Below are 26,913 nucleotides of genomic sequence, written 5' to 3' on the forward strand. Positions count from 1 at the left end.
TCGAAGTGCTTTTAAGTATAAATGACAGGATAATAGAACTCTAAGTCTTCTTTGCAGTGATTATTACATTTTCATTTTGCACAGTGGAGCTCAAAATGCCTCACTTTATGCTGATGGTGGGCACTTTTAGAGTTTTTCATCCATCTACAGTTAAAACATATGACAAAGTGGCCACTTTCAAAAAGAAATGAAGGGGATAAGTGACCAAGAAATTCACAGAAATTGAGTCCATATTAAACGCTAAGTAGGTATACTTCTATCTACCTCTATTTGTAGATGAAATTTTAAATTTGCCATCCCAAGAAATTCATATGGACAGATTACATTTTTAGTTAAAATTAGATACCTTGGGAGAAAATATAATAATCATAATAAAGACATAGAGGAAACACAATAATCCTCACAAATCAATGCAAACCAAATATAGATATGTATGTATAACCTTTAATGATAATGTCAATAGTTCCAAAAAAATACTACTAAAGGTAACTTAAATATTAAAGATTGACGTATTTTTTCCAAAATAATTTTATAGCCATATGGGTCTGGTCACAGAAAGCAAATTATGTATATAACAAAATAAAAATAAAATAAAGAAAATGCCTTTTCTGAATATAAACTTTATACTTAAATTAGTGTAATTTTGTATTAAAATAAATATAAAAAAACAAATTTATGTAAATATATCCCTCCTATGAAAAAAATAGAAAGATATCAAAATGAAGCTAATTATTTTAAAACAAATTTCTGTAAACAGATTTTTACCACAAATATTCTTTCTGCTGATAACATGGAAAGTTAAAGAGGAAAATGCACGTACCAAATACCATTTTCGGAAATCATTTCAGAATCTTTTAAGTTAAAATGGATTTTTATCTTTTGATTTAAAATTAATAGTAGCTTCCTTGACACAACAGGTCTCAATTTTTGTTTTTTTCCCGAATAAAGAAATATAATTAGTAAGAATTATTTAAAATATTTTACATTTTAAAATGTATCTAAATAAATTTAACGAATGTATATGACATGCTTGTGAACTATGTGGGATTCTTTTCTAAGATTAAGAAACTAATATAAACTAGATAAAAAGTTAACAAATCAGAGTATAATTTCAAACTTTATTGTTTCAGAAAAATAGATCATAATTTTAAAAAATATAAATGATAACTCTTTATAGGTTATAATTGTTTCTACATTAGGCTAAGATAATGAGTCACAAGACTGGACATTTTCTATGTGGTTATGTTTCTCTAAGAGATGTGAAAGCAAACGTTTATTATGTGATAGTTGTTTTGTCATGGCCTAGCTTTGATTTATAACAATCACAATTAAGTTAGCTATTAAAAATATTTCTGATTGTATTTATAGACTTTTTTAAAGCATTGAAAATAGTATAAGGAGTAGAAAAGAATTAGAATTATTTGAATATCTTGTTTTATTGTCATCTCAAAGTACTTTTCAATTAGTTTTCCTACTTTATTAGCATTTTACGGAAATCTTTGCACTGAAATGTCAACCTCATAGTTTCATGAATCATGACAAAAACAACAGGGAGAGTCATTTATAATGTACAACAAGCCATTTTGATCCAAGGAAACAGACCTTGTTTTGGATTCTATTTTCATGTAATTTGAGGTGAGTGCTAAAATTGTGATCTTGCCTGATATTTACTAGTAAACTAGTTGTGGCATTAACAAAGATATATATATAAAAGAATAAGAAGGGAGAATAACAGAAACACTTTGATTCATAAACATGTTAACACCTAATATTTCCTATTTTAGTAAGCTATTTTTAATACCTGGACTTAATACCTGACTGAAGTATGTAACAGTTTCCTATTATATATAAAAATCCTAGTAACAGGTCCTAACACAACCACCATTCATTTTGAATGGTAATTTATAATAAATGGGTTTTTTTATAAATGTGGAATTTAACTTCCTACAAACTTTAAAATTACATTATTTGAAAATTAGAGTTCAAAACTATAAATAATACATTTTTAAGTGAATGATTGTTTGAAATTTGCTTCTTAAATCTGCTTTGATAGGCACACTGAAAAATTTTCTAAATAGCATAAGGGAGCAGTCTGAAAATAAAATGGTCAAGAGATGTGACCAAATCAATTTTGCAAAACACTTCAAGCATTTTAGAGCAAAAGATGTCAAACCATTACTGTTTTATTGTTGATAATTAATAAACTCGCATCTGATAACTTTCCGGCTATTTTATAATAAATATAAACCATGATGAAGGGAATACCAGCAATGTAGGCCCACAACAAGCCAAATTAGTTGCTGCTAAAAAATAATTCTATATACAGCAGTCTTTCATTATCCTCAGGATGTGTTTCAATAGTCCCAGTGGATGGGAAACTGCGGATAGTATTGAACCCTATATATACTGTTTTTTCCTACATACATACCTATGATAAAGTTTCATTTATAAATTAAGCACAGTAAGAAATTAACAAAAATAACTAATAATAAAATAGGTTAAAATATACTGTAATAAAAGTTATGCGAATGTGGTCTCTCAAAATATCTTGTGTACTATACTCATTTACTTAAAGGAAGCACTTTACGGCTTCTCTTTGGCATATCTAATTTGCCATCATTACTATTCTTGCACTTCGAGGCCATTCTCAAGTAAACTAAGGGTTTCTTGAACACAAGCACCGTGATACCTCGATAAGTTGATGTGATCACCAATATGACTAGGAAGTGACAGTGGGCGGGGCATTAATGCAGCATGGAGATGCTGGACAAAAGGATGATCCATGGCTAGGGTGGGACAGAGTGGAACATCAAGAGATTTCTTTAGACTACTCAGAATGGAGTGCAATTTACAACTTATAAATTGTTTATTTCTGAAATTTTCCATTCGATATTTTCGGGCTACAGTTGACTGCGGGGAAACTGAAACTGAAGAAAGCGAAACCATGGATAAGGGAGGACTATTGTACTTGAGAAAGATTTCAATGAGTTATATAATATTAACCATCTTTTTCAAACTGATTTTTCCTTTATAAAATGTTTACAATAACATGTTACTTAAAAAGTGGGTGAAACATCAACAACAATATAATAATTGAACACGAAGGAATCCACCATACAACTTAAAAACTAGAACCAATAATAAACTGAAACATTTCATAAAAATACAGAAGAATAAGTGTTTTTTTTGAAATAGATGAATTTTACGTATCTTTTCTGCTTAAATATGAGCTACTTGGTACCGATTTTATATCCTTTTTACGGTCAAAAGTCTTTTGTTTGAGGTTTGAAGTACTAACCTTTAAATTAGTGTCTATTTAATTTAATTACTAAATCCATCAAACTACAGGCCTACTAAAATGATTTCATTTTCCTTCTGGTTAATCTGAAGCGCTTAATCTTAAAATGTTAACTGTCAAAATAATGGACTTTTTTTTCCTTCATAAGAATAACTTGGATTTCTTACATATCGCTTGTCAATCATTTTATCTAAACTGGGTGTGCATAAATTGTTCCACCACTGAGACTCTCTTAACTTAGTATTTAAGTCTGGACGGTGTTGCTCATCTCTACTGTAAAAAAGAATAAGATCATATTCTAATACTTATTGTCAGAATGTGTTTTTAGAAAGGAAAAGTTCTATTATTCAGTCAAGTAATGGAACAACTGTAAAATTATTTTGAGAAAACAGAATATTACAGAACATATTAATGCATTATAGTTATAAAGTAAAATGCTACATAATTTATTATTTTATTTACATATATTCTCCATTAAGAGATATTTTTCGATACTCAGGCCATCACCTTATCTCTTTACGTATTAGTGAACGTTGTATTTTACTAAAAATATTATCATTAATTCTTCCTATATATTCTGGCATACTATAATGTATGTGGTTAAATTTATAATTTGACCTAATATAGAAAGAAGACATTAATAGAAGGAAGATATTAGACTGAGAAAAATCCCAGTTATATTGTCAATCAGTTACTTTAACATTCAATTGAAGGTGGTTTGAGATTATTTTTCATGTTAAATACAAAATCCAACTTTTATGAATCAGACTTTTATGAAACAGCTTCCAATTGGCATAATGGAATTATTTAACCAATAACATTCATTTTCTTACCATTATATAATAATCTATGTCCTAAATAAATTTTTATCAAATAGTTCTAAAAAATATTTAGGAAATTTATTTTATACTACTGTATTACTGGACTATTTTGTAAATGCTCAAAGAATTCAGCCAGGGCAATTTCCTTACATGAGAATTTAAAAATTCTTTGTGTCATAGATGAATGAGAAATTTTTAATAATGATGCATGGAATAGTCACATGCACGCGCACACACACACACACACACACACACACAAAGCAAACAAGATCTAAAGTTCTTATTCTATGCTTTATAAAATGAAGTTGATTCTCCTTGCTTCTAAACTAGGACATAATTTAATACCAGAGTAAAATTTAGGCAGCTACTGAAATCACTACAATAATAATAACTTAAATCAAAAGAGGATTTTAAGACCCAGAGTAATTTAATATATATTATCATAAATACAAAGCTATTAGCAATATGAGTACTCTTAAGAAATATTATATAATACTAATAAGGACACTTCATAAATTCTATATAAATAGAACTCCAAATAAAGTGGAATATTTGGGAGCTTAAAATATTTCCCAAGTGTTATAGAATTTGTCAGTCAGGTAAAGTCCTTATTTTTAATTTAAAATATCTTTTATTAATAGTTAAGAAAAATTTGTTACTATAAATTTACAATAGAACCTAAATTCAGTGTCGCATAGAACATGACTTTAATTGTGATTTTTTTTTAATCAGTAGAAAGCGGTGATTTTCAAACTCTAGCAGGCTTATTACAAGACAGATCAGGAGGCCCCAAACTGCACTTTTGGATTCAGTGGGCCTGTGAGGCCATCTGAGAATCTGCATTTCTAACAAGTTCCCACCTGATGCAGATCTACTTAGCAAAGGACTACACTTTGAGAAACACTGATCTGAATTATAGCGCAGTCCTTTTAGCATCTTCGTTGATAAAGCCTATGAACACATTCTTAAAACCATTTATTAACTCCGGAACCTAATATTATTAATGGATTTGGGAACTAATGTATTCACTATCATTTTCCAGTTACTAAAATAATTTTTTGATAACCATAGATACACTAACACTTTTTCTTAGAATAATATAATTATGGGTTATTACAAGTGCTGTTATAATAACTTAGAAATTGTAATAGAGTAACTATTGCTTTGAGATGAAAAAATTGTGTACTTTATTCTTTTCCTATCAGATGCTTCCTTGGTCTATTTAGTTCTCAAAGACTGTCTACACTCTAAAGGGGAAAAAAAAGGTAAATCCATTTCTAGATAGCACTTTTATTATTATTATTATTATTATTATTATTATATCGGTGATGTGTGTGTTCTGATGAATAGACACAACAGTAATGGCTTGTAGCAACAATCGCTTTCACACAATTTGATATTTGATATATTAACCGCAACCTAGTAAGCTCCTTGAAAAGATGTTCTTTACATTCTTTTGAATTCCCCACAGAGCTCATAAGACCCTGGATTGTGAAATGTCCTATAGGGCATGAATGCTTTAAGGGCAATGTAACCCCAACATTTAAAATAATGCCAGGTACATAATGGGTACTTAACAAATGTCGACAGACCTGAACACATGCCTCATGAATAGTATATGCCACATAGATATTTACTGATTTATTCTGAAAGACATACTAGCTCTTTCGAATATACAAGCTGCTTTATCTCAGCATGTTCATCAGATGCTGCAAAATGAAAGATGAAATAGTTTAAATATCTTTGCATTAAGGCTTATAACTTGTTAAGTGTCAAATTGGCCCTGGGTTACTCATTTTGCCCATATTTATGCTACTAGCATTACAATAAAAGCATGTTTCTACAGTAAAAAAAAAAAAAAAAGTTTTCCTGTTTTTAATAATGTAGATACGACTTTGTACACATAAAATATATGCTTAAAATATGCACAACATCACTGTTACTTGTAGCATAAGCTACAGGTTCAATGAGACTGGAACGGTGGAAACCAGATTTTGTTCTGGTTTTTATGGCTGTGAGAAGGAGCTTTATAAGCTAGAACTAGGACTTCTGAGGCTTAAATAGACTGTGTATTGCCCCTAAAATGTTAATCTAATTTCTGTTCCTAAAGTATATTAACTCAGATATTATCTTTGTTTTTCCATCAGTTCTGAGAATTGTACTCAAAAATATACAGGGGAAATTAGCTGCATACTCTGAATGTCAAGTACATCATAAAAAAAAAAAAAAGAAGGATGAGCATGAAATCCAACAACAAAAAAGTTATGAAGGGGTCCCCTCCTTCTCTCACTGATTGATAACCTAAAAGCCTAGGAAAAACAGTTATAGCATAGAGGATGTGTGCTGGGGAGAAACGACAGTAACACCGGATAAACCCAAATGTGTTGATAAAACTGAATTAATTTTTTTCTTACATAATGTGAATATGACTAAAGACAAAACACTTTAATAACAGAAGCCATTTAAAGGCTTTTCTGTAACAAAGGGAAGAAAGAAAAAGAAACGAAAGGAAAAGTCTTACTGCTGAGCATCTGTTTTTAATACTGGCACCCAATATAACGGTCTCTGAGACACAGTACTGAGGCCTGCTGGCTGTGATTCCCACATCTGACTCTATAAGGAGGTGCTTCTCCACACTAACACGCCGGCAGCACTGCTTCTGACAAATGTCCTTTACTAACGTCAAAGAACTGAGCAGGAAAGAACTGTAATGGTGACTAACACGAAAGACTACCTTTCTGCTTCCTTCTCCCTTTCCTTATAAACTGAATGAACTGTTGCTATAAGACAACATGCTGCTGAGTTAATGTAACTTAAAAATTTACAGCAGGTTGTATGCCTGGAGGCACATTATGGGGCCACCTGTAGGCATCTAATTCCATTGAAAATAATGAATAATTGTGGAGAATTCCTCAGAGTTTAGAGGAGAGTGGATAAGAATCGTGTTGCTGGTTCACTCCAACACGGATTCTGCTGTGGAGGAGGATTAGAGAACTGTACTCTCTCCAACAAATATGAGTAATCCTTCTCCCCACAAAAGAGTCCACTAAATGCAACACCACACACCCGGGTGCCAGGTCTGCACAGCCATTTCTTAGGCACTTCTGATAATCCACCTGCAGAAATTGTCACATGGCAATTGCTTAATATAGCATGTTGATCTATTTGAGAACTTTTACAGTGAAGAAAGCTATTTTGTTTGTTTCTCTGCATCCTGTTTACCTCTTTGAAACCTCCTCCTCATATTTTGGCAAAGGTAGAAAGTGACAGTAAGAACATCCCTGATACGATCCCAAGTATTTGTTTGGGGGAAATTAATATGTGTATTTTAGCAATGCTCAGCAACCTTGACCTTTTTCAACTGGAAGGGAAAATTAATTTACTGCAGAGCTGCTTTAAAGAAAAGGCAAAAGCGTTTGTTATTATGTTTTTACCACAAAGTAGGTGGATTTAGTACTTATCCTGACATTATTCAGAGTATATGTTATTTGTTTCACATACACACATGTGTGCATATATACTTAGGAACATTTTTCAAGTAGGTTCCAAAAGATAACTTAAATTTTGTTCATTGGGTTATAATTTACTTATAAACTTTATTAATGTAGTCTTTTTCCTTAGAAACACTGCGAATACTGCTTGGATTTTAAATCTATGACAACCTTTCTCCACAATGCTCATATGATTTGAAATTAAGAAAACTACATTTAAATTATCCTTTAAGTACTGAATATTGGATTCTTGGTGATATCAAGACTGACATTTCCGTTCTATTTGCACTACAGGAAGGGTTAATAAGGTTTGCATAACCTTATTCTTTGACAGCTTTTCGGCAGAGTATTTCAGGATTGCTGCCAAAACAGATTTTAACCCTTTTAATCATGTTGTTAATAATCACATTTGTGCAGAGTACAGCACATACTGCATATAAGGCAATATAGCTCTGAACACAGTTTGACCTGATATCCAATCAAGGAAAGGTTCCTAGAGATGCTTGCCATTTTGGTTGCTATGGTGAGTTTCATATTTTGTGGAAACCACTGCTAGATGTCTTAAAATAGACCTTTGCCAAGAAAAACATTGGTCCAGTGGCATATGCTGGCGGAGCATTGCAAGGTTGCTCAAATTCCCTTCCTTTGTTTTTCCCTCTCCCCCCTGGGGCCACTGCTCCAAGCATCAGCCCACTGGTCTGGCAGGCTGAGAATCCAGAAACTTGCTGCTAATTACAATGTTGACAATTCCCAACCTGTTTACTGGCGCCAGCAATCAAACTGCATCCTCTGGAGTGAACCAAAAAGCACTTGCTGGCTTTAGCTTCCCGAGGTTCCAAGCTGGCCATATTAATTACCGTTAACTTAAAACTATATGCTGTACAGAAGAAGCTTAATTAGCTGGTTTGAGGATTAAAATGTATCCTCTACAAATTTTAAAGCCTCCTGTTCTTGACCAAATTATGTGAATTCATAAAACATCTTTCCTTGGACAAAATGTTGATTATTTTAGATGTGGTTTCTCAGGGTCAAATCTGCCACTGTATTACCTTCAATTGAGCACCAAAATAGATCGGAATAACCTCTCTCTCTCCCTCTTTCTCCCTCTTTTTTTCCTTCTCTTTTCCATTCCTGTCAGTCTCCCTCTCTCCTTCTCTCTCCTCTCTCATTTATCTATATTAGTGTTATATTTACATTGTTTTTAAAATTTGAGAAAGATAATGGGCATAATTATTTGCAGTTACAGTTTATAGTTAATGAAAAAGGAAAACTTTTAAATGGAGACCAAATAGTCCAAAGATATCTTCCTATCATGATGATTTTTAAAATAATGATAGTTACACCATTTTTTCAAGTGAAGCTCTGCTGTGATAGGGGTTTGATTTGGGAGCAGTCAACTTTAAAGCACTTATGAGAAGAACCATGTTTCTCTGATAAATTGGATGACCACGCAGTGAGAAATCACCCTCCCAGCCTCCTAAATGGTAAGCATTACAGGTAACCCAGATGTGTCAGTGGCTGATCACCATATAATTTTCATAAATAACATAACAGTAGTGGACAAGGGTTTAGTAAAAGTGATAATTCTATTTTGACTCTGTTGTAATCTGAGAGTTAATCTGTCTTTGTTTATTTAACGAGATAGCTTTGGATATTTAAAAACCGAAATAGAAAAGTAAAAATTTTAACTTGTATATTAAAATGCTATTTTATTTCTGTTCTTTGATGTAATAACATCATCAGGTCAGTGTTAACTACTAATCTTAGTTTTAATTTTACATTGAATATACTACATGACATATTTTGTCATTCTAATCTTCTAGCCAATATTTTCATTTGGAAGCTTGTTATATTGAATTGATTTAATTGAGATTAAAATTTTCCTGTTACTTAAATATTTGCAACATGGGTAAAAGGTTAAGTTACTCCTTTAATTATGATTTATATTTCTTTCTACATTAATATTAATTTGGCCTAAAAGTTTTTCCTAGATTTTGAAAAAACTTAAGTATAAACACGCTATAGGCTTTTGGAATCTGTTGGCACATACACATCTGTATATATAATATGTAAGCTTGAAAAGGTTAAATCAGAAGAATCACTGACTAGTAAGAAGAATATAAGAATTATTATCAGATACCAGGAAGAGGAAAGTTATAAGAAAAACTTCAATATTCAAGTTTTAGTGTGATGTATTAGAAAGAAAACATCCCAAGAAGACTTAGAAAATGGGTTCCGAATATTATCTGGGTATCTATAGGCAAGTTACTGAGATTCTCTGTGTTTCGAGGATTTCATATATAAAACATGGAAGTAGGACAATACACCAAATAATTGGATCTGAGGTAGAAAATTATAACAACTAAATGTCATATGAATTTACTATGAGCTTATCTAAGACTCATGAAATTTTATATTCTATGTGGATGATAGACTGGAAAATAATTCCATCAAAAGAAAACAAATGATCAAGTGGAAATGCTATGTCTTTGGATACAAAGGCCAAGCCAGAGAAGATCACGCATGTCAATCTTCTTTATCTTTACCGTGGCTAATTAACAAACAGCCCTCCTCCCTAAAACCTAAATCAGTGGCAGTGAATAGGAAAAACTGAACTCTTAGATACAAGTGTCTGTTATTTTATGCCAAGAAATATTGCTAACGCAGTCTTAAACAAATTCCCCTAGGTTAGTTAATTTCTAAAACACAGATTCAAATATAACATATAGCTTTTCCACTACAAAAATGGATAAAAGGTTGTCTCTTTAAAGTCATGTCCCTCTTAGGCTTAATTTTACACAAGTCTGTTTCTTCAGACTGATGATCTTTCCTTTGACTTGCGAAACATCCAGATTTCATGCCTTTCTCAATTTTCTACCTATAAGCAAGGCACATTTTACTCAGACATTATTTCTATTTTAATTGATTCACACTTCTATAATAGAGCATGACCTTCTATCTAAATAAAAGAACTTCTGAATACTATGAAAGAATTCCTACTCTATAGATACACTATATAAAATTAATATTGTCAACTTTCCATCACAGCTGGAACAATGGCACTAAAGAACAAGATCTCTTCTAAAGTTTCCCCAAATTGATATTTTTTGCAATGTGTATTGGTACTGGCTATTAAGCCTGCCAATAATATAGCCACCAATAATTTCATTACTGTGTCTTTTCACACAGCACCAAAAACTACAAAATCTTCTCTACAGTCCACATCCTTAATAGTTGTTTGGTATCATGATCCCTTGTCTCTTGTCAAATTCAGTCGTTATCTGCACAAATTGTCAGATCTAAATGTGAAACTGTCTCAAAAATTTAATGTGAACCCTTATTTTTAATATAGCAGCCACAGCTAACAAAAACCTTTTTGTTTGAGGTAAAGAATCCTCACATTTTGATTCTGTCTAAACATATAGTTATAAACAATCTCAGAGCTGTTTTGGACAACCCCATCCAGCAACAGAAAGAAATATGAGATATTTTGATAAAAATATAAGTAGGTGGCTTCTAAACCTCATGCTCTTAATATCGGAAGTCTATTTGAAATTAACTGTATTTGAAAGTTATATGGAATTTTTATTGTACCTATCATCAAAGTTTAAAATGGACATAATGTGTCATAGCCATCATTACACCGTGGATAAAACATTATGTAAACTATCTGAATAAAGCAGTATCTGAAAAACTATATTATTTTAATTTTTATATAGTGGGGGCATTCTTTTGTGGTTAAAAAGGTTAAACTTTTATTTACTAGCAATATCTTAGGAACACCCTTCAAATGAAACTATAATTTAATTTTGCTTTGCAAGTAAATAATGAAAAAAATTACTACACAGATCTCTATCTTTGAAAATATATCTATCACAATATGTTGGATAAAATAAATTTCTATTGATTGTTTAAAAATGTATGAATTCTTACAAGTATTTATACATTTAATATTAAATAAAATACACTAGGTAACATTTTCTGTATAAAAATTGACATGTAATGAAATGATTCTAGATTAAGCAGTTGCAGTTCCCAAAAAAATACCCGTTTAAAAGAAATGTTCTTATAGATTTTTCAGTTATTTAGGATTATATCTGAGAATTAGAGAAAATCAATTTTCTATCTTAACAATGAATAAAAGTGCACTATTAGTAAACAGATTTGAGAATTAGAATTTACATTAACATTAAACTTAAATATATACAGTTCAACAGCCAATTTATATAGTAGCTACTTTTAAAAGGACATTAACTATGGGGAAAAAAAGGTAAAATTCTGTATTAACATGTCCTGAAAGCATATAATTGCTTTCATTAAATTAGTAAATATTTTTGAGCACCTATCATGTGCCACATACTGATGAGGTATTTTAAAAGGCTATGCCATTGCTACGCTATTTTTGAATTAAATATCCTAGACAAATATTAGTATTTTTCTTTTTAAAAGAATAAAAAAAATAGTAATTTCCCCATTCCTCTAAAAGTTATAACTGAATTTAGTAGCATAAACGTTTACACAAAGAATAAACATTTTAAAATGCCAGTGTTTATTCTTTATCCACTACAATCATGTACATTGAGTTTGAAAAGGGTTGTTTGTGATTTACTCTTATTAGGCTGAAACATTTCTGAGGTAAATCCATGTCTTGGGGACCCTCATCTAGATTATACATGTAGAGACATACACATACATACATTCCCAAAGTAACACACTAGGATGAATTTGTAAGTCATTCTTTTGTTTTTTGTTTTTTTTTCCTACTAAAACTTCAACTAAAAATCAAAGGTCACAGAAGCGACAAAAATGTTTCTATGTGTTTCATGTTTAACAAATTTAAGTAAAAATCTTGAAGACCAATTCCTGTTTGATGTAAAGACAAAGTACGTTGGTGAATACCTTTGAAAGACTTTAAAGCTGCTTTCTTAGTTGTGGTATCAGTTTGCACACTATCTATATATAAAATGAAGAGTAGAATTCAGGCTAGAAAAAAAAAGGCTTTCTTTGAAATGGAGTCCATAATAGGTAGAAGGGCCTTGAGAAACTAAATCCCAACCTACTTGTTGGGATGAAACACTGAGGGCCAGGCAGGCTCTGCCGCTAGTCCGTTGTCATCCTTCACAATAGAATCTGCACACAAAATCAGATTTTCTAGCTTTTATTCCAAAGTTCTTTCTAACATTGGACACTCTTTTCCTTTAAGTATCATATACTTGAGGAAAAAATAAGATTCGGGATTTTTCCATATAACTGCCTCAATTCTCTAATTTGCTTTGTCTTTGTAAACACTGTAAAAGTCTGTTTAAAATAAGTTATGAAAACAAATTGTGCATGAAACTAGACCTATAAAGTAACCATTTTTAAGTTTAATTCCCCAGAAGTTATGCATAAAACAAGTAAGGAAGCCTTATCTTATTTCTATTATAAAGGAAAAGATCTTTTCCACATGTATGCTTCTGATAGAATATTAGGCATAAAATAAATTCATTCATTCATTCATTCATTCATTCTTCTTCAAGTCCAAAAATGAATGAACTATTTGGTAGAAATGCAGAAACTATCTCAACCAAGTAACTTTAGCTTATCTTGGGACCTGTTTGAACTAGTTCTTAAAATTGGCCACATTTGCTCATGGAGATAAAAATAGACCTCAAACAATTAATTTTCATTTGTATACTGGGTATAAATTTAAAAATCAAAATTGCAAGAAATATTAATTTTCCAATTAAATTACAGCATTGCTACAAGAAGAATTTTTTAGAAAGTGTCTCTTAGCACACATTTTATTTGTTTAAAAAGAGACATTACTTTCAAATTACGCAATTTTACCAGTATTGTAATAAAATTTGTCAACTTTTAAAAAAAATGTATTATGATATAAACTATATTTAATCAGGAACATAGTATTAGTAAATAGATTACATCAGTATAAATGTTTTTAAGTCTGAAATTTGAGATTCAGTATTGATTTGAAGCTAATAAACTAAATGTAGTAAGCTTTATTTAAAATCCTTTGAATGTTTTAAAGTTCATAGTTTATTATTAGTTTTTTTTAAAGCTTTGGTTCTAGCAATAAGTGGCAAGTGTCTAAATTTTCAGACATTGGATTATTACTGAATCTCAAGGGGTATTCCACAAACATGAAATGAAAAGTGTTATCTTTATACTTGTATAGATACTTATCATTAATTTTGAGGATTAGATTGTCTTACTTAGCTCTCATTACTAACCATAATATAACAGAACTCAGAACTCAAAAGATTTGGGTAGCCACATATTTGTAATCTGGACAATACAAATATAATTGATATATTGGTTCTATTGTTAAGCTCCACTCAACAGACTCAATTATTATCACCAGGCAATAAACATATTTTAAAAAACTAAAAATTTCAGAATATCTCTTTTTTAGCTTATAGCTTTTTGGATTAATTAAAATGTTTTCTCTTTTAAAAAGCTTATACACTCATGCAAAATATTTTATAGATTGAAATTTAAGAATTATAAGTCATGATTTAAAGTTTAAGCACTAGGGGAAAAAAATCTTGAAACATCTAAAAAACAAATTGTACTACAAAACTCTGTTTAAAACCGATTCAGTATTTATGGTTATAGGTGTAAAGCTACCAGTAACTAATCGTAATACCTAAAAACAATAATAAAAAGTCCTTAAGTATTATCATTACTACACTTTTTCTTTTTATTGAAAATATTTATCACCAAAATAAAATTACTTGCAAATAGTAAGTCTAATATGCTGATTACACTACTCTATAACATTGTAAGAATATCATTCTGTCATTTCTATGATGCAATGATAGCTGACACTACCTTATTAAAAAACTGATGAATAATCGTGATGGTATGATGCTATCTTCTATGTCCTTAGTCTTTCTCTTCTGTCCTACATAAAAGCACAGAACATTTCCCAATATATCCATCATTTCCACCTAGACAAAAAAAAATACGTCCATTTTTATATTTGAAATTGTACCACTACTGATATGGAATATAATAGGAAAAAATGATAATATGGTTTATGAAATTTTCCATGCATCAAAATGCTACTTCATCATTGCTCCCCTTTGCCTGGACATTCATTTACAATTCTGTTCTGGTTCTAGATTGGCACTGCTGTGACACCAAGAACCATATCATTCTAGGGCTAACAGTGGACTTGGGGTGAGATCTTGGTTCCAGGACATAATTATTTATTTAAAAATGTACCTCATCAGAATCATCTGCCCAACATATATTTTCTTATATTCACATTAAATATTTTCATGATCCTCAATGGATCTTTAACTCCAAGGACCACCATTCCCTGCAGTTTTATTGAAGCAAAAATATTACAACACGACTCACAAAGAACAAAATCAGCAAATTCTTTGTAAGACCTAATTTTCATCAAACTCCTTACCTGAGGCTCAGTGGTAAACCATCAACCAAGATGATGTTTCTTATATCAATTACTGAATACTACAGTGTAAATTTGACTGTTCATAGACATTATATAAATTTTAACGGGAAATCTAAAATTTTCTATCTATAAGCCATAAAGTGTGGTCATAAAAATTTGAGTACTTAGGCCGACCTTACTAAGACAAAAATAGCTGACAAAAGCAGTTTTCATAAGTTTAGTCTCTTCCTCTCCATTGTGTCTTAAGTATTATTATCAAATGAATAGTCTAAGCTGTATCCATATGCTTTTCTCAAATAGAAATTCTATCACCTTTGTAAAGCAAACCAAATTGTAGAAAGGGGTGCATACCCTGCTAGTATTTGGACATGAATTGAAAAACAATGTAACTATTATGAGTACTTAAAATCACTTGGAACTTGCATGAAAAACATACACAATCAACTTCATACTTCTTTAATCTTGTCTATGGATACCGACAGGGCAACAGCGATAATTGGCAAGTGGTGATGTAATTTAAAATTCTTTTTTCTAAGGAGAAAAGACTGCCTTATAACAATAACAGTTAACTACAGTAATCTCAATTTAATAAAGTTTCGAGGGGTTTTTCCTCCTCCTTATCTAAAAAGGCCCAGTCTAGTAAAAATTGTCTTTTTTTCCTTCTCAAATTTAAATAGGAACCAGCTCAGTCAGACTGACACCTAATGGAAACTTTTATAAGAAAATAATTCTGCCAAAAAAAAAAAAAAGGAATGAGATAAGTATTTAAACCACTTGAACCAAGGAAATCAAATACTTTTTTGTTGACCATGAGATGAGTAGAGGTTTCCTCCAGATTTCGTCACTAGCATTTACAATTCTTGCACTCTAAAAATGATTATCCATTTAGGAAGCAAATGAAGTCATAAGCTAAAGTACCACTGGCAAAGAACTGAATGAAACAGCTTATTTTTCAAAAGTTCTTCCTCATTCTCTCAACAAATGCTGAAGTATTACATCTTTCATGTCTCAAAAACTCTAACACCCTCCAGCTCCCTTTTCAGCTTTCACATCTTATACATTTATTTAGTCAACCAGCTTGAGGCCAACTATCAAATGATCACCTAGTTACTAGATTTCATAGGTTCTGTCTACTATCCTAATTTCCCAATAAAACAATGCCACCAGTAGACATATTGAATTTTGTTAAATGTATAATAAGAGCAATATTTAAAAGCCCTTAATCATCAATTGGTAGATATCTAGAGAAAGAGGGTAATTAATGGAACAATGAAGGAAAGAAGAGTAGTTACATATTCTCTTGCTAGTGACGGAATGTTGAGTGCAAAGATGTTTTCTTTCTCATTTGAACTCATTCTTAAAACGGACTCGCCCTAAGTGCGTCTCAGAGGGCCCCACTCATCTTTCTCGCAAACAACCTTCCTTGAGCGCAAAAGTCATGAGTGTAGATACCCTGAGCGTAATTGTGAGATGAGACGCGGTGTGGTGGAAATAAGGACAGGGTGAAGAGTAGTGTGGTGTACTCCTCACTAGGAATCCAAGATACTGGAAGATAGGCAAGACTCTGGATGGGAAAGCTTGAGGGTGTTGCCTGTTTCCTTCGGAGGCACCTCGCTCCCAGTGTGTCCAGAATGCAAAGCTGCTCTTGTAGACCAGAACCCAGTGGGGTACAGGCACGTCGCGCTGGGAAAGGCCCGTCCTCCAAAGGGAAAAGGTGTCTGAGGCATAGCTCAGCTCGGAGCTGGAATGGGAGCGACGCGAGGGAGTGCGTCGCAGGCTTCTCTCTCTCTCTTTTTCTCCCGCAGCTTCGACTTCTCAGAAATTCAGTCTTCATAGTCCGTGCACAACGGCCACCACTCTGAGAGGAAACGTGGTCTTAGTGTCCCAGGAGGTTTGTGCAGAGCCTAGTGAAACCTTCTGGGCGCTTGGTACCTTCTTGTCCCCAGCACTTTCTTCTCCCACCTTTGAGGCACCACCGGATAGAGGGAAAGTAGGGTAACGGAACTGCGGGGTCCACCGGCCGCAAGAGCTGCGAGCGGGAGCCTCTAGGGCGCGCGCCTTCCACGATGGATCTTTTCCAGCTCCATCCTGGGCATCTTAACTCCTGCCACGTCCGGTTGTCTCCAGCGATGCCCTAGTGTACTTGAGGGGCTTGGTGGGTGAGTGGTTGCTCTTCGTTAAGAGGGGACGAATCCGTATGCTTTATGGTCCATTAATATTTGAAAGAAAGAAAAGCTGGAGGTAGAAGGAGGGAAACGCTCGCTCTTCGTCTCGTCCCTCCGCAGCAGACTTGAGAGGGGGAATGTGCCTTGGGTTTGTTGGTGTTTGAGACTCGTCCCAAAGGCAGAGGCAGGGAAGACAGCGCTGAAGACGTGTCCCAAAGAAACTGGACGACTGAACAGACACTGCCTGCCCCAACCACGTTCAGGAAGGTTCCAGTTCTGGGCCACACCGCAACCAATCCGGTTCCCATCCTGTTTCTCCACCCCTTCACGGAGAATCCGAAAAGAAAATATGGGTTCCTGGGAGACCCGCCACACTTCCAGTCTGGGAGCTCCTCCGGGACCCAGGCCCCGGTCCCCCATCCCCTCCCCAGCCCCAGACGCCACGTCCGGCTGCAGAGTGGCACCGCCGGGGGTGGGGCTCCAGCACCCGCCGGGGCTCGCGATTCTCAAGTCACGCGCTTCTGCAGCTTGCGATAGCACCTTCGCCCACGGACACGCCCTTTCTGCGGAGGGAGCCCTCTGCGACCCTCTGTTGAGCTCCAGCTCCTCACTCGCGACGCTGCTAAACTGCTCAAGGCCTTTCTATCATTTCCAACTTTAGAGACTCGCCCTGTACGCGTCTCTCCCCCAGCCGCACCCCACAGCGGAGAGGAGAGACAGTCAAGCGGCGGACGCCAAAACTCACCGCAGGCTGCGCGGAACAGACCCCATCCTTTCCCCGCCCTCCCTGCGTGCCCCATCACCCCACCTGCGCCGCACGCACCCATTCTACAGCCCCGGTCACCAGAGGCGCGACGCACAGAGCCTTTCTAATGGGATGTGACTTGTAATCACCTAACACGCGACCCAGAGCGAAAACACCGAGGAAAGGAAAAGATCAAAAAAGTGCTACCTTGGCAACCACAGGCGTTTAGAGGCCAGCTGGTGGGCTGGGAGGGGCGGCCGCTGCCCGCCTGCCGCTGGTACTCTCCTCGACTACGCGTATTCTTAAGCAATAACAACGTAATCCGTATTATCCACCCAAGAATACCCGTCACCGAAGAGAGGCAGAGGACCAAGCTGCTGCTGCCGCTGCTACCGCTGCTACTGCTGCCGCTGCCACCAGAACTCTTGCTGCTGAGCCCGCCCCTGACTGGGGCTGGGCTGAGCTTGACCGGGACCATAAATCCATTACTCGATTTCCCTAAAGAAGGATCCAAAGCTGTGCTCGGCTGCTTCCTGCCCAAATCCAAATGGCTGCTCTATTTCCAATTCTGAAAGACAAATCACAAAACCAAGCACTTAACACAGAAAGAGAAGAGTGCTGTCTTCCCAGTGAGGAAGGAGTCTGAAGGAAGGCTCTTTGGGCACAGGGTGGGCGTGACAAGTAATCTTTAATTTACCTTGTGCTCTCCCAGTGCCTGCCTCTGTCCTTGCTTTGCTTGGTACCACCTCTGGTCTTGGCCAGCCCACTCTAGGTGCTTTGATTGAGTGTCATGGCAGCGAGAGAGCCCTGTAAGAGACATGCATAGTTAAGCACACAAATATTACAAATGTATTTGCCTAGACGGCTTTAAGTAGAAGTGAGGCTCAAATAAAGATAAGGTCATGCATGGGTGAAATTTTCAGCAGTGTGTTTTGGAAATGCATTTTCTCAAGCCCAAGATCACAGAAAATAAACACTAGTTCAATTTACTACTTGAAATCAAATACTTATAGATCTACAAAAATAGCCATCTCTCCTTTGAAGGCCTTAGAGCTATACAACATAATGATTTTTAAAGAGAAAAAAGCTTCAAAGCACAAAATAATTAAACTCATTTTCCATAGTATCAGAACTCACTGAGTTTGACAAGCCGGTAGAGTTTTTATGATTTAGGCATCATTTTGTAGTACCACAATGTATAATTCTACAGCCTACCTTTTTAATACACAGTATAAATGCATTGCTGTGCAGTTGTTGTGAACACCTCTACAGAAAAACCTTTAAAGCTCTGTCTTCATAAAAATTATTGTAAGAAAAAAATAAAAACTAATTTGCAAAGTGACTGTAATTTTTACTTTCAGAGAGAAAATCTCTGTGATTCTTTGATGATCAATATGGCTCTTACTGGAAAAGCTTTGTCTTAAGAAGCTGCAGTGAATATTCTGATAATAGGAGTTTATTGTTCACTGAATAAAATGGACAAGTGCAACGTCACTACCCAAGACATGCTGAAGTTTCATTAGAAAGTTCTCAATTTGCTTTTTCTTGTACTCTCAAATACATGAAAGTACATCCATGTGGAATAGGGAGGGGATATGGAAACATGGCAATAGACATTATGATTCTTCAAATTATGTAAGTGCAAATAGCTCTTCATCAAGGAGTAATTATATAACAGAATCTCTCCCACTACCACAACTCATCGCTAACTGACCTGGTTGCAATTTAAGGCACTTAGGTTGTGCTTGTTCTTTTTATTATTTTTTAATATATCACTTCTCCAGACACACCAACTCATCATTTTCCTGACATGTTACTTACAAATAGAAAGATCGACATGAATTCTAGGTTTTATGAACAGTTGTTTGACATAATGCCTGATGTCAAAAATAACTCAAAAGAAAAGCAGTATTACCCAATTAATAACCTATTTTACAGTTTTTTTCAGATGGCTCTTAAGTACACTTTTCACAAAAAGACCTATGACAATTAAACAAATTAATAAGTACTATTTTCTGCTATTACCTAACATAGCTATAAAGTGGAGCTTTTCTCTGCAACCACACACNGAGAGAGAGAGAGAGAGAGCGAGAGCGAGCGCTGACAGGTTCTCTTCAGCTTGAACTCTTAGAAACAAAAGCCCTTAGGGAAAGTAATGCAATAGTCTGTGAGCAAAGTGTACATTTGCTCCTGAACTCTTCCATTTAAATCTCAACTACCATTAAAAGGAAAAAAAGAAACACAATGTACAGATAGATTTGGATTTAGTAAATGGAATGTCCTTTTTGAATTAAAAAGGACTATCAAGGCATATATACACACCACACACAAACACACACATACATATATACATATACATACATACACAATACATGGCGTATCAGAATCACAGCATAAATACCCACACAGCTTTTCAGTGCTTTCTGAGTAATATCCTTCAGTTTTGCATCCTCATATTGAAATAAAATACACACATACTGACCCACAGACTCACACGCTTTAAGAAACTGGAAGAACGCAGTTGATATGCTTTCTTTTTATCCAAGTAGCCAGTGCCAGCCCTTTCCCTACCTACCCAAATGTTCCACCAGCTTCAGCACCTGGACCAGTGGACAGCTCATCCCGGGCCGACTCGCAGCCGAACTGACGCTCTGAGCTCTAACCAAAGCTCTCTCGTGCTTCAGCGGGGCAGCCTGACTTACGAGAACACCATTTCCTACGAGACCACTGCCGCTGGGTGCATATTCAATTCAAACCTCCTTAAGCTGTCGGATTTCCCCCACCCATCCACCCTCCCCCCACTTCTCCACCCTCCACACAAAAACAGAAAAGGGAAGAAGCCCAATACCATCAGGGCGTTTGTTGATCAACTTACACTTTTGCTTTTGAATATTTAGATACTGCTAGCGGAGCAATATCAACGGAGGCTTAGGTCCGCATTAAGTACCTTTGTTCATCGACTCCTGCAAGCCATGTTTATTAGAATCTACATTTCTCTCGTGCCCCGACAACTAGAGGTGTGTTTTGCGGGAAGAGGGGCTTTCAGCATCTTTTTATCTCTCAAGGCCACCGCGACTGACTGACTGCCAGTCCCCACTACTTTCCCACCCTGTCCCCCACACTCCAAAACGCATCCTAGTCAAACGCTTGGTAATTTGCAACCAAATATACATAAAGAAACGCGACAAAGCAATCGGTTTGAGGAAATAAGCCAATTAAGCTAAAGCAGAAATGCTTCTCTCTCCCCCAACCCCCTCCCCCTTGCCTCCCTCCCTCTCCCTCTCTCCTTCCCTCTCAAGTAGAAAGGGGGAAACACCAAGGAGAGGGAAAAATCGGGAGGAGGGTGGTTGTCGACTCTTACAATCAATGGAAAAACACTATACACATCTTTACTGAATAATAGTCTCTTTTTCAGACAAAAAGAAACACATTTATCAATGTAAACATAGTCTCCCTCTTCCACACATCCTACGTCCTTTACGTTTGCTGAGATTTGTCTTGCAGTATAGCAAAGTAACTGTCACAAATCCATCTCGATTGAAGTGCTTACCCTCTAAATCCAGGTTTCAAGCGGAACTCCAACTGTGTGTAGAAGCCAGAGAGTCATCAGATGAGCGGCGAGGTAGGCTCTGGGCAGTGGAGCTGCTTCCCTCTGAGTGCCGGGTTACAGTGTTAACAAGCCCTGGGAAGGGACCTCGGTGCCTCGCGCTGGCTGTGCCCCAGTGCTTTCGCGTGGTGGCGGCTTGTTCACGCTTCCGAGGAGTCCCAGGCGATAGCCTTCAGCTGATGCGAGCTTCCAGAAAGGAGTAGGGAACGGAAAAAAATCATCTAATGCAATCAAATCGATCTGATCTACACCATCTGTCGCCTGCCACTATACACAAACGTTAAAACAGGAAAACGGAAAACACTGACAGCCCGAGAGGGTTGGTCTGCAAAGAGTTCATTTTTAGCAGAGCATAATTGGGTATGGTCGGCGTACAGTTACAAAAGCTGCTGTTAACCATCCAGTAGTGGATCCCAAACATGCTAATGGTGGATTAATTGAGGAAGATCTGACGTGCCAGCTTCATAGTCTCTTATTCATGACTTCCCAATGGGAAAGGACCAATGCCTTGTGGGACTATGGTAACATACAGTCAAAAAGCTGCTAAGAAAATGGCTGTGTGTTCACAGCACCTCTCTCTGATAACAAACATATGTCGACTAAAATGGTTTAGTAGAATAGGAGGGGGGTGGGTTTGAGAATAAAATTTTCTTTCCCAGTATAAGCAATCCCCATATTATTTCCTTAAAGAAAAGCAAAAATAGATATCATATCTTTACTCATAGTGGAAAAAAGATGTTTTAAAAGGTTTTTATCGAGATTAAACTCTGTTGTAGAAAAAAAAAACAGAACACTCTTGTGTAGCAACTCTAAAAAATAGGCAACTATTATCATTTTTTTCTTACTGTGATCAAAGTGTAGATTCATAACATGTGCAGTATATAAAAACTCAGCCCAGTTAATCCCAGCAGGATTGACTGGAGATTGTTTAATGCCAGGTACCCTTTTGACTTCTTGAAATCAGGATGCCTCTTGGGCAAGACATTTTGCATCACTGAAAACTGACATAATGAATGTTAAATGTGATTGCAGTGAAGAGATGGGAAGAGTTTTCTTTTTTAATTCTACAATTATTCCCTCTAGCCAAAACCCCCTTTTGGTCTGTTTCCAGTCATTCCTGATAAGTTGATGGGGGAGGTATAGAGATTGAGGAGGGAACGAAAATAAGGGGGGACAATGCAGGGGGTAGGGAGTGTAGACTATCAATAGCCAGTAAGTTCTATTCCATCTGTAATATAAAAAACTACGGCAATAAAATAGATCACTTACTCTTTGTGAATCATATTTCAATATAAACTAGTTTTCAAAATTAATGTTTTATATCTGGAAAATATATATATTGCAAACAATTGGGTGACTGTCCCCATCTATTTGTGATTTTAAGATTTAAAAAAAGAATAGAGTTTATTATCTACATATGACATCCTTTTATTATCTATATCTAATATTCCACATTTCCTCTGATTTATCATCCATTTGAACATTGAAAACTGTTCACTTATATTTTGCTGGATTATTTTTTTTGAGAACATAAATTACATATATTCATAGTAAACAGCATTTAGGGTAATTCTTGAGGTAACTGAATATGTCTCCTGAAACTTTGGTAATCTCTTTAAGAAAAAAAATCTAACAGTTGTGAATTAGATTAGTCTAAAAATATAGCTTAAAGACAAATCAAACAATTTACCTGATCTTTTGTTTCTATATACATTAATTAAACACTCTTTTCAACCTACACTACATTCCAGGGTCATAGTCAGAAATCCAAGTCTAATAGCTCAGCAACCATTGTTGTCATTTGTGTCAAGCTATTGCCCCCTGCAGGTTAGGCTGAAAGCGCAGGCACAATTTGGCCAAGTCCTCAGGAAATTTATGGTAGTCACGTTATTATTCACTCTCTCCCAATATGTAAGTAGAATTGACTTTTTAACTTTGTTTGTTTACGTTATAGTCTAAACTATTTAGTTAGAGATAGCTAGTAAATTTTTAAAAGTGAGATTTAACAATAGGTGATTTCAGTTTTCCATCTGAGAATTTTGCTGGGTGGAGCAGACCATCCACTTTTTTGCCACACAGGAAGTACCTTGATGCACTTAATAGTTTTTCGTCTTCCCTTACTCTTTTCCACAAGATACAGTAGAACTTAAAAAACAAATGCAACAGGACTTGGATTATGATTTCTCGATAATAAAGAAAAAATCCTGGGCAATTTACTACTTGATGTCAGTGTGCTTTTGGTAGACACAATGAAGTGCTTCAAATCAAACCCTTTCAGATTCTTCCTACTGCTGATATGATGGGGACAATTACACTGTTTCTCTTGATTATGAAATGAAACATAATTTCAACCTCCATGCTCCTGTCATCCCATCCTCCTTCCCTACAATCAACTTTTTCAAACAAGGCACCTTGCCAAGATGAAATAAATTTATTGTTGACAGAATATAAATTAAATTGCATCAACTTTTCTATAGTATTAGAGAGTAGAGCAGTTTTATGGGAATGATTTCAGAGGGTTTATAAGAAAATTCTTTTATATTTTGGATGTCATGATATAACTACTCACACTGACTTGTAAAGAACCCTACAGTAGTATTTCTCTATTATTAAAATACATGTCTTATTGAGCAATGGGATAACATTATGCAAAATAACAATTCTAATGCCAAATTAGTAATCAATAAGAATTTTATACAGGGAAATGTTATAAGTACTATTTCCACTGGTGTTGAAGTAGTTAGAAACATGAAATGTATTGTGCTATCTTAGAGTTATCTGAAATGCTCACAAAAGATTTAAAAAAAGGATAATGGCAAAACTCAGGGCTTTCTCAGAGACATTTTTACTCTAACCACTGATTTTTCCAGATCCTCCAGAATACAAACATCGGATAGGAACGGGAGATGACTATGTCATATTTTAAACAAATCTAAAAAGAAAATCAACCAACCCACCAAGCAAACAAAACAAAACAAAACAAAAAAACATGAATGCCTATCCTTGTTTTGTTACATGTTTAAAGCTTATTAAATTTCAAAAGGCATTACATCTATAAATTAAGATCTGTGCCTCTACAGTTCATTAATACTCTTGCTCCAAGCAAAGACAGGCTTTGGACTAGGTTGTTGGACTAGTAATTGCCTAAGTTGTAGCCAGAATAGCCATTGGTTGCCTGCAGCTCACATTTCTAGTTGTCTTTGGGTGAACATTTTTCAAGAAAAGAAAATTTACCTCTCTTTCAAAATTATGTATCCTATATGTGATTTGATTACACATGATTTTATATATAGAAGCACATTGCTATTGAGCCAGAACATTTCAACTATTTTCATTCCAATACCTATGGTTGGAGTTGCTTTTAAATAGCGTCTAGAAAAAAGGGATAATGTTATTTGACCTATGGATCTGAATCAAGGGGAACGTTTTCCAGTTCTCCTCATGCAGATTGCCCAGAAGTATCCAGAAAAACACAATTCTCTTCCTCTTATTATCATCACTACTGTTCTAATTGTTTAGAACAGGGTTCTAGAAACCTTTTAGTGTCCTGTTACTGCCGGAATCCCAGGGTTGTTAAGACATTCCTATCCTCAGAAGCGAAAGACCAAGCAATCTTATTCATATGCATCCTATGACGCAACTCAGTTTTGACTTGGCGGGTCTCCTGTGCGTGCGTGTATGTAGGTTCATCCCCAAAGAGGTTATTTCGAGGTTTTCAAATGCTAATGGAGTGAGAGTGGTGATGGAGTGCGCTGCGTGGGTGTGGGGAGATCTGGGGAGACGGTGGCGAGGGGCAGTAACCTTACACAAATTAAAGGACATCACTACTTTAACTGCAGATCAAAACCATTAGTTGGGAGAGGCCCCTTGAAAAGACACACTGCCTTCCTCCTCCAGGCCGAAGCCGGCCGCAGACGGGTCCCAGAGCTCGCGCGGTTTAGAGCGAGGGTCCCGAGCCCGCGCGAGGCCAGTTCTCGCGGGCGGCCCTCTGCTGAACTCTCGTTTGGAGAAGTGAGTCACGCGAGTCCGCAGGCCCCGGGCGCCATGGCGGAGGAAGGTCGCCCGCAAGGCCCGCTGCGCCTGGCCCGGCTCGCGGTGCTCAGACGCCCCGGGGCAGGGCCAGGGCACCGCTTTGGCCACAACGATGCTCGTTTCCGCGGCCGCACAGCCTGCCAGCGCTGGCTCGGACCCGGGCCTCCTCAGGGACAGTAAGGAGCAAAAGCTCAACCTCCACCTGGACCTCAGGTCGAGGCAGGGGAGCAAAACCCAGGTGCGGTTACACACGACAACGACCCACAAACCGCTGCCTCCCTGGGCTACGTCGGCCTGCACTTGGCAGCCTTAGAAGCTCTCTATCGGGCCCTCCAGAGTCCCGGCCGGAGACCGCGGCTCGGCCTCCAACTCTCCCACGAGTAAGGCTGCCAGGGGCCAACGTTGACCTGAGCCGGAGGCCAGAGCCAGGCGGCGCCGCGGGACTCGGGAGCCGGAGCAAGGCGGAGGCTCGGACTCTGTTCCTGAAAAAGCTCGACTTCTCCAGAATGTGTCAAGTCTAAAGCAGCTCCAGGCAGGCTCCGCGAACTTTCGGGGAACCGGTTGTGTGGCTCACCCCTATTAGCCTTCCTCCCGTCTGCAGATCCCCTGCCCTCCCCAGTCCCGGGCCGCGCCGGCTCAGCCCGCGGAACAGGGAGCAGCACAGCGTTAAGCAGAGCGAACGCGCCCCCTACTGGCCGGACGTAGCAGGCGCGAAGACCCGCTCGGTTCCCTCCGCCCCGCGCGCGCAGCCCCGCCCTGACCCACCCAGACCCTCCGGCGCCCCCGGTGCTGGAGTCTTGTGGAAAGAAAGAAAGAAAAGAAAACAAAACAAACACAGCGCCAAAATCCACTCTCACCTCGTCTTCGTCCCAAAGGTAAGTGTGAGTGCAGCCTCTTTCTCATGCTTTTCTCTGACCCTGGTCCTCTGGGAGGGGAGACAAAAGCCCCCTCCTCCTCCCGCCCCAACACAAGAAATCATGACTGCTTTTGAAAGCACGTTTTGCAAGCATCAAGATCACGCGCGTACACACACACACACACACACACACACACACACACTCCCCACACCACAGTCAGCCAAACCCACACTTACCAGACCGGAAGAGAGCTACTGATGTGCATGTTTCTGGAAGCATTTCATTAGCTGTTGGAGGAAATGTTTACTAACGTTTCAGGTGATAGGCAACAACAGTAATTTTGTGAATTGGAAAGTAGAAGGAAGAAGAAAGATACCCTTAGTTTGATCTTCCTCCCATACCTAGACATGAGTCTACCTTTCAGTCTCAAGTCCTAGCATGGGCAGAAGAGTTCTCATCCTACTGAGAGATTTAGCC

At 36.6% G+C, this 26,913-nt stretch overlaps 1 protein-coding gene across 1 annotated transcript; it reads right to left on the minus strand.

Annotated features, from left to right (window-relative positions):
- Window positions 1–17,207: 17,207 nt before the first annotated feature.
- Window positions 17,208–18,418, minus strand: LOC120607935 (uncharacterized). The gene is made up of 2 exons (XM_039869781.1): window positions 18,148–18,418; window positions 17,208–17,833 (listed from the first exon to the last, which is right to left on the minus strand). The coding sequence occupies exons 1-2, from the start codon at window positions 18,416–18,418 to the stop codon at window positions 17,208–17,210; spliced, it is 897 nt and encodes a 298-aa protein (XP_039725715.1).
- Window positions 18,419–26,913: the final 8,495 nt, after the last annotated feature.

This window comes from Pteropus medius, unplaced genomic scaffold, assembly GCF_902729225.1.
Source record: "Pteropus medius unplaced genomic scaffold, Ma_sr-lr_union100, whole genome shotgun sequence".
Taxonomy (NCBI): Eukaryota; Metazoa; Chordata; class Mammalia; order Chiroptera; family Pteropodidae; genus Pteropus; species Pteropus medius.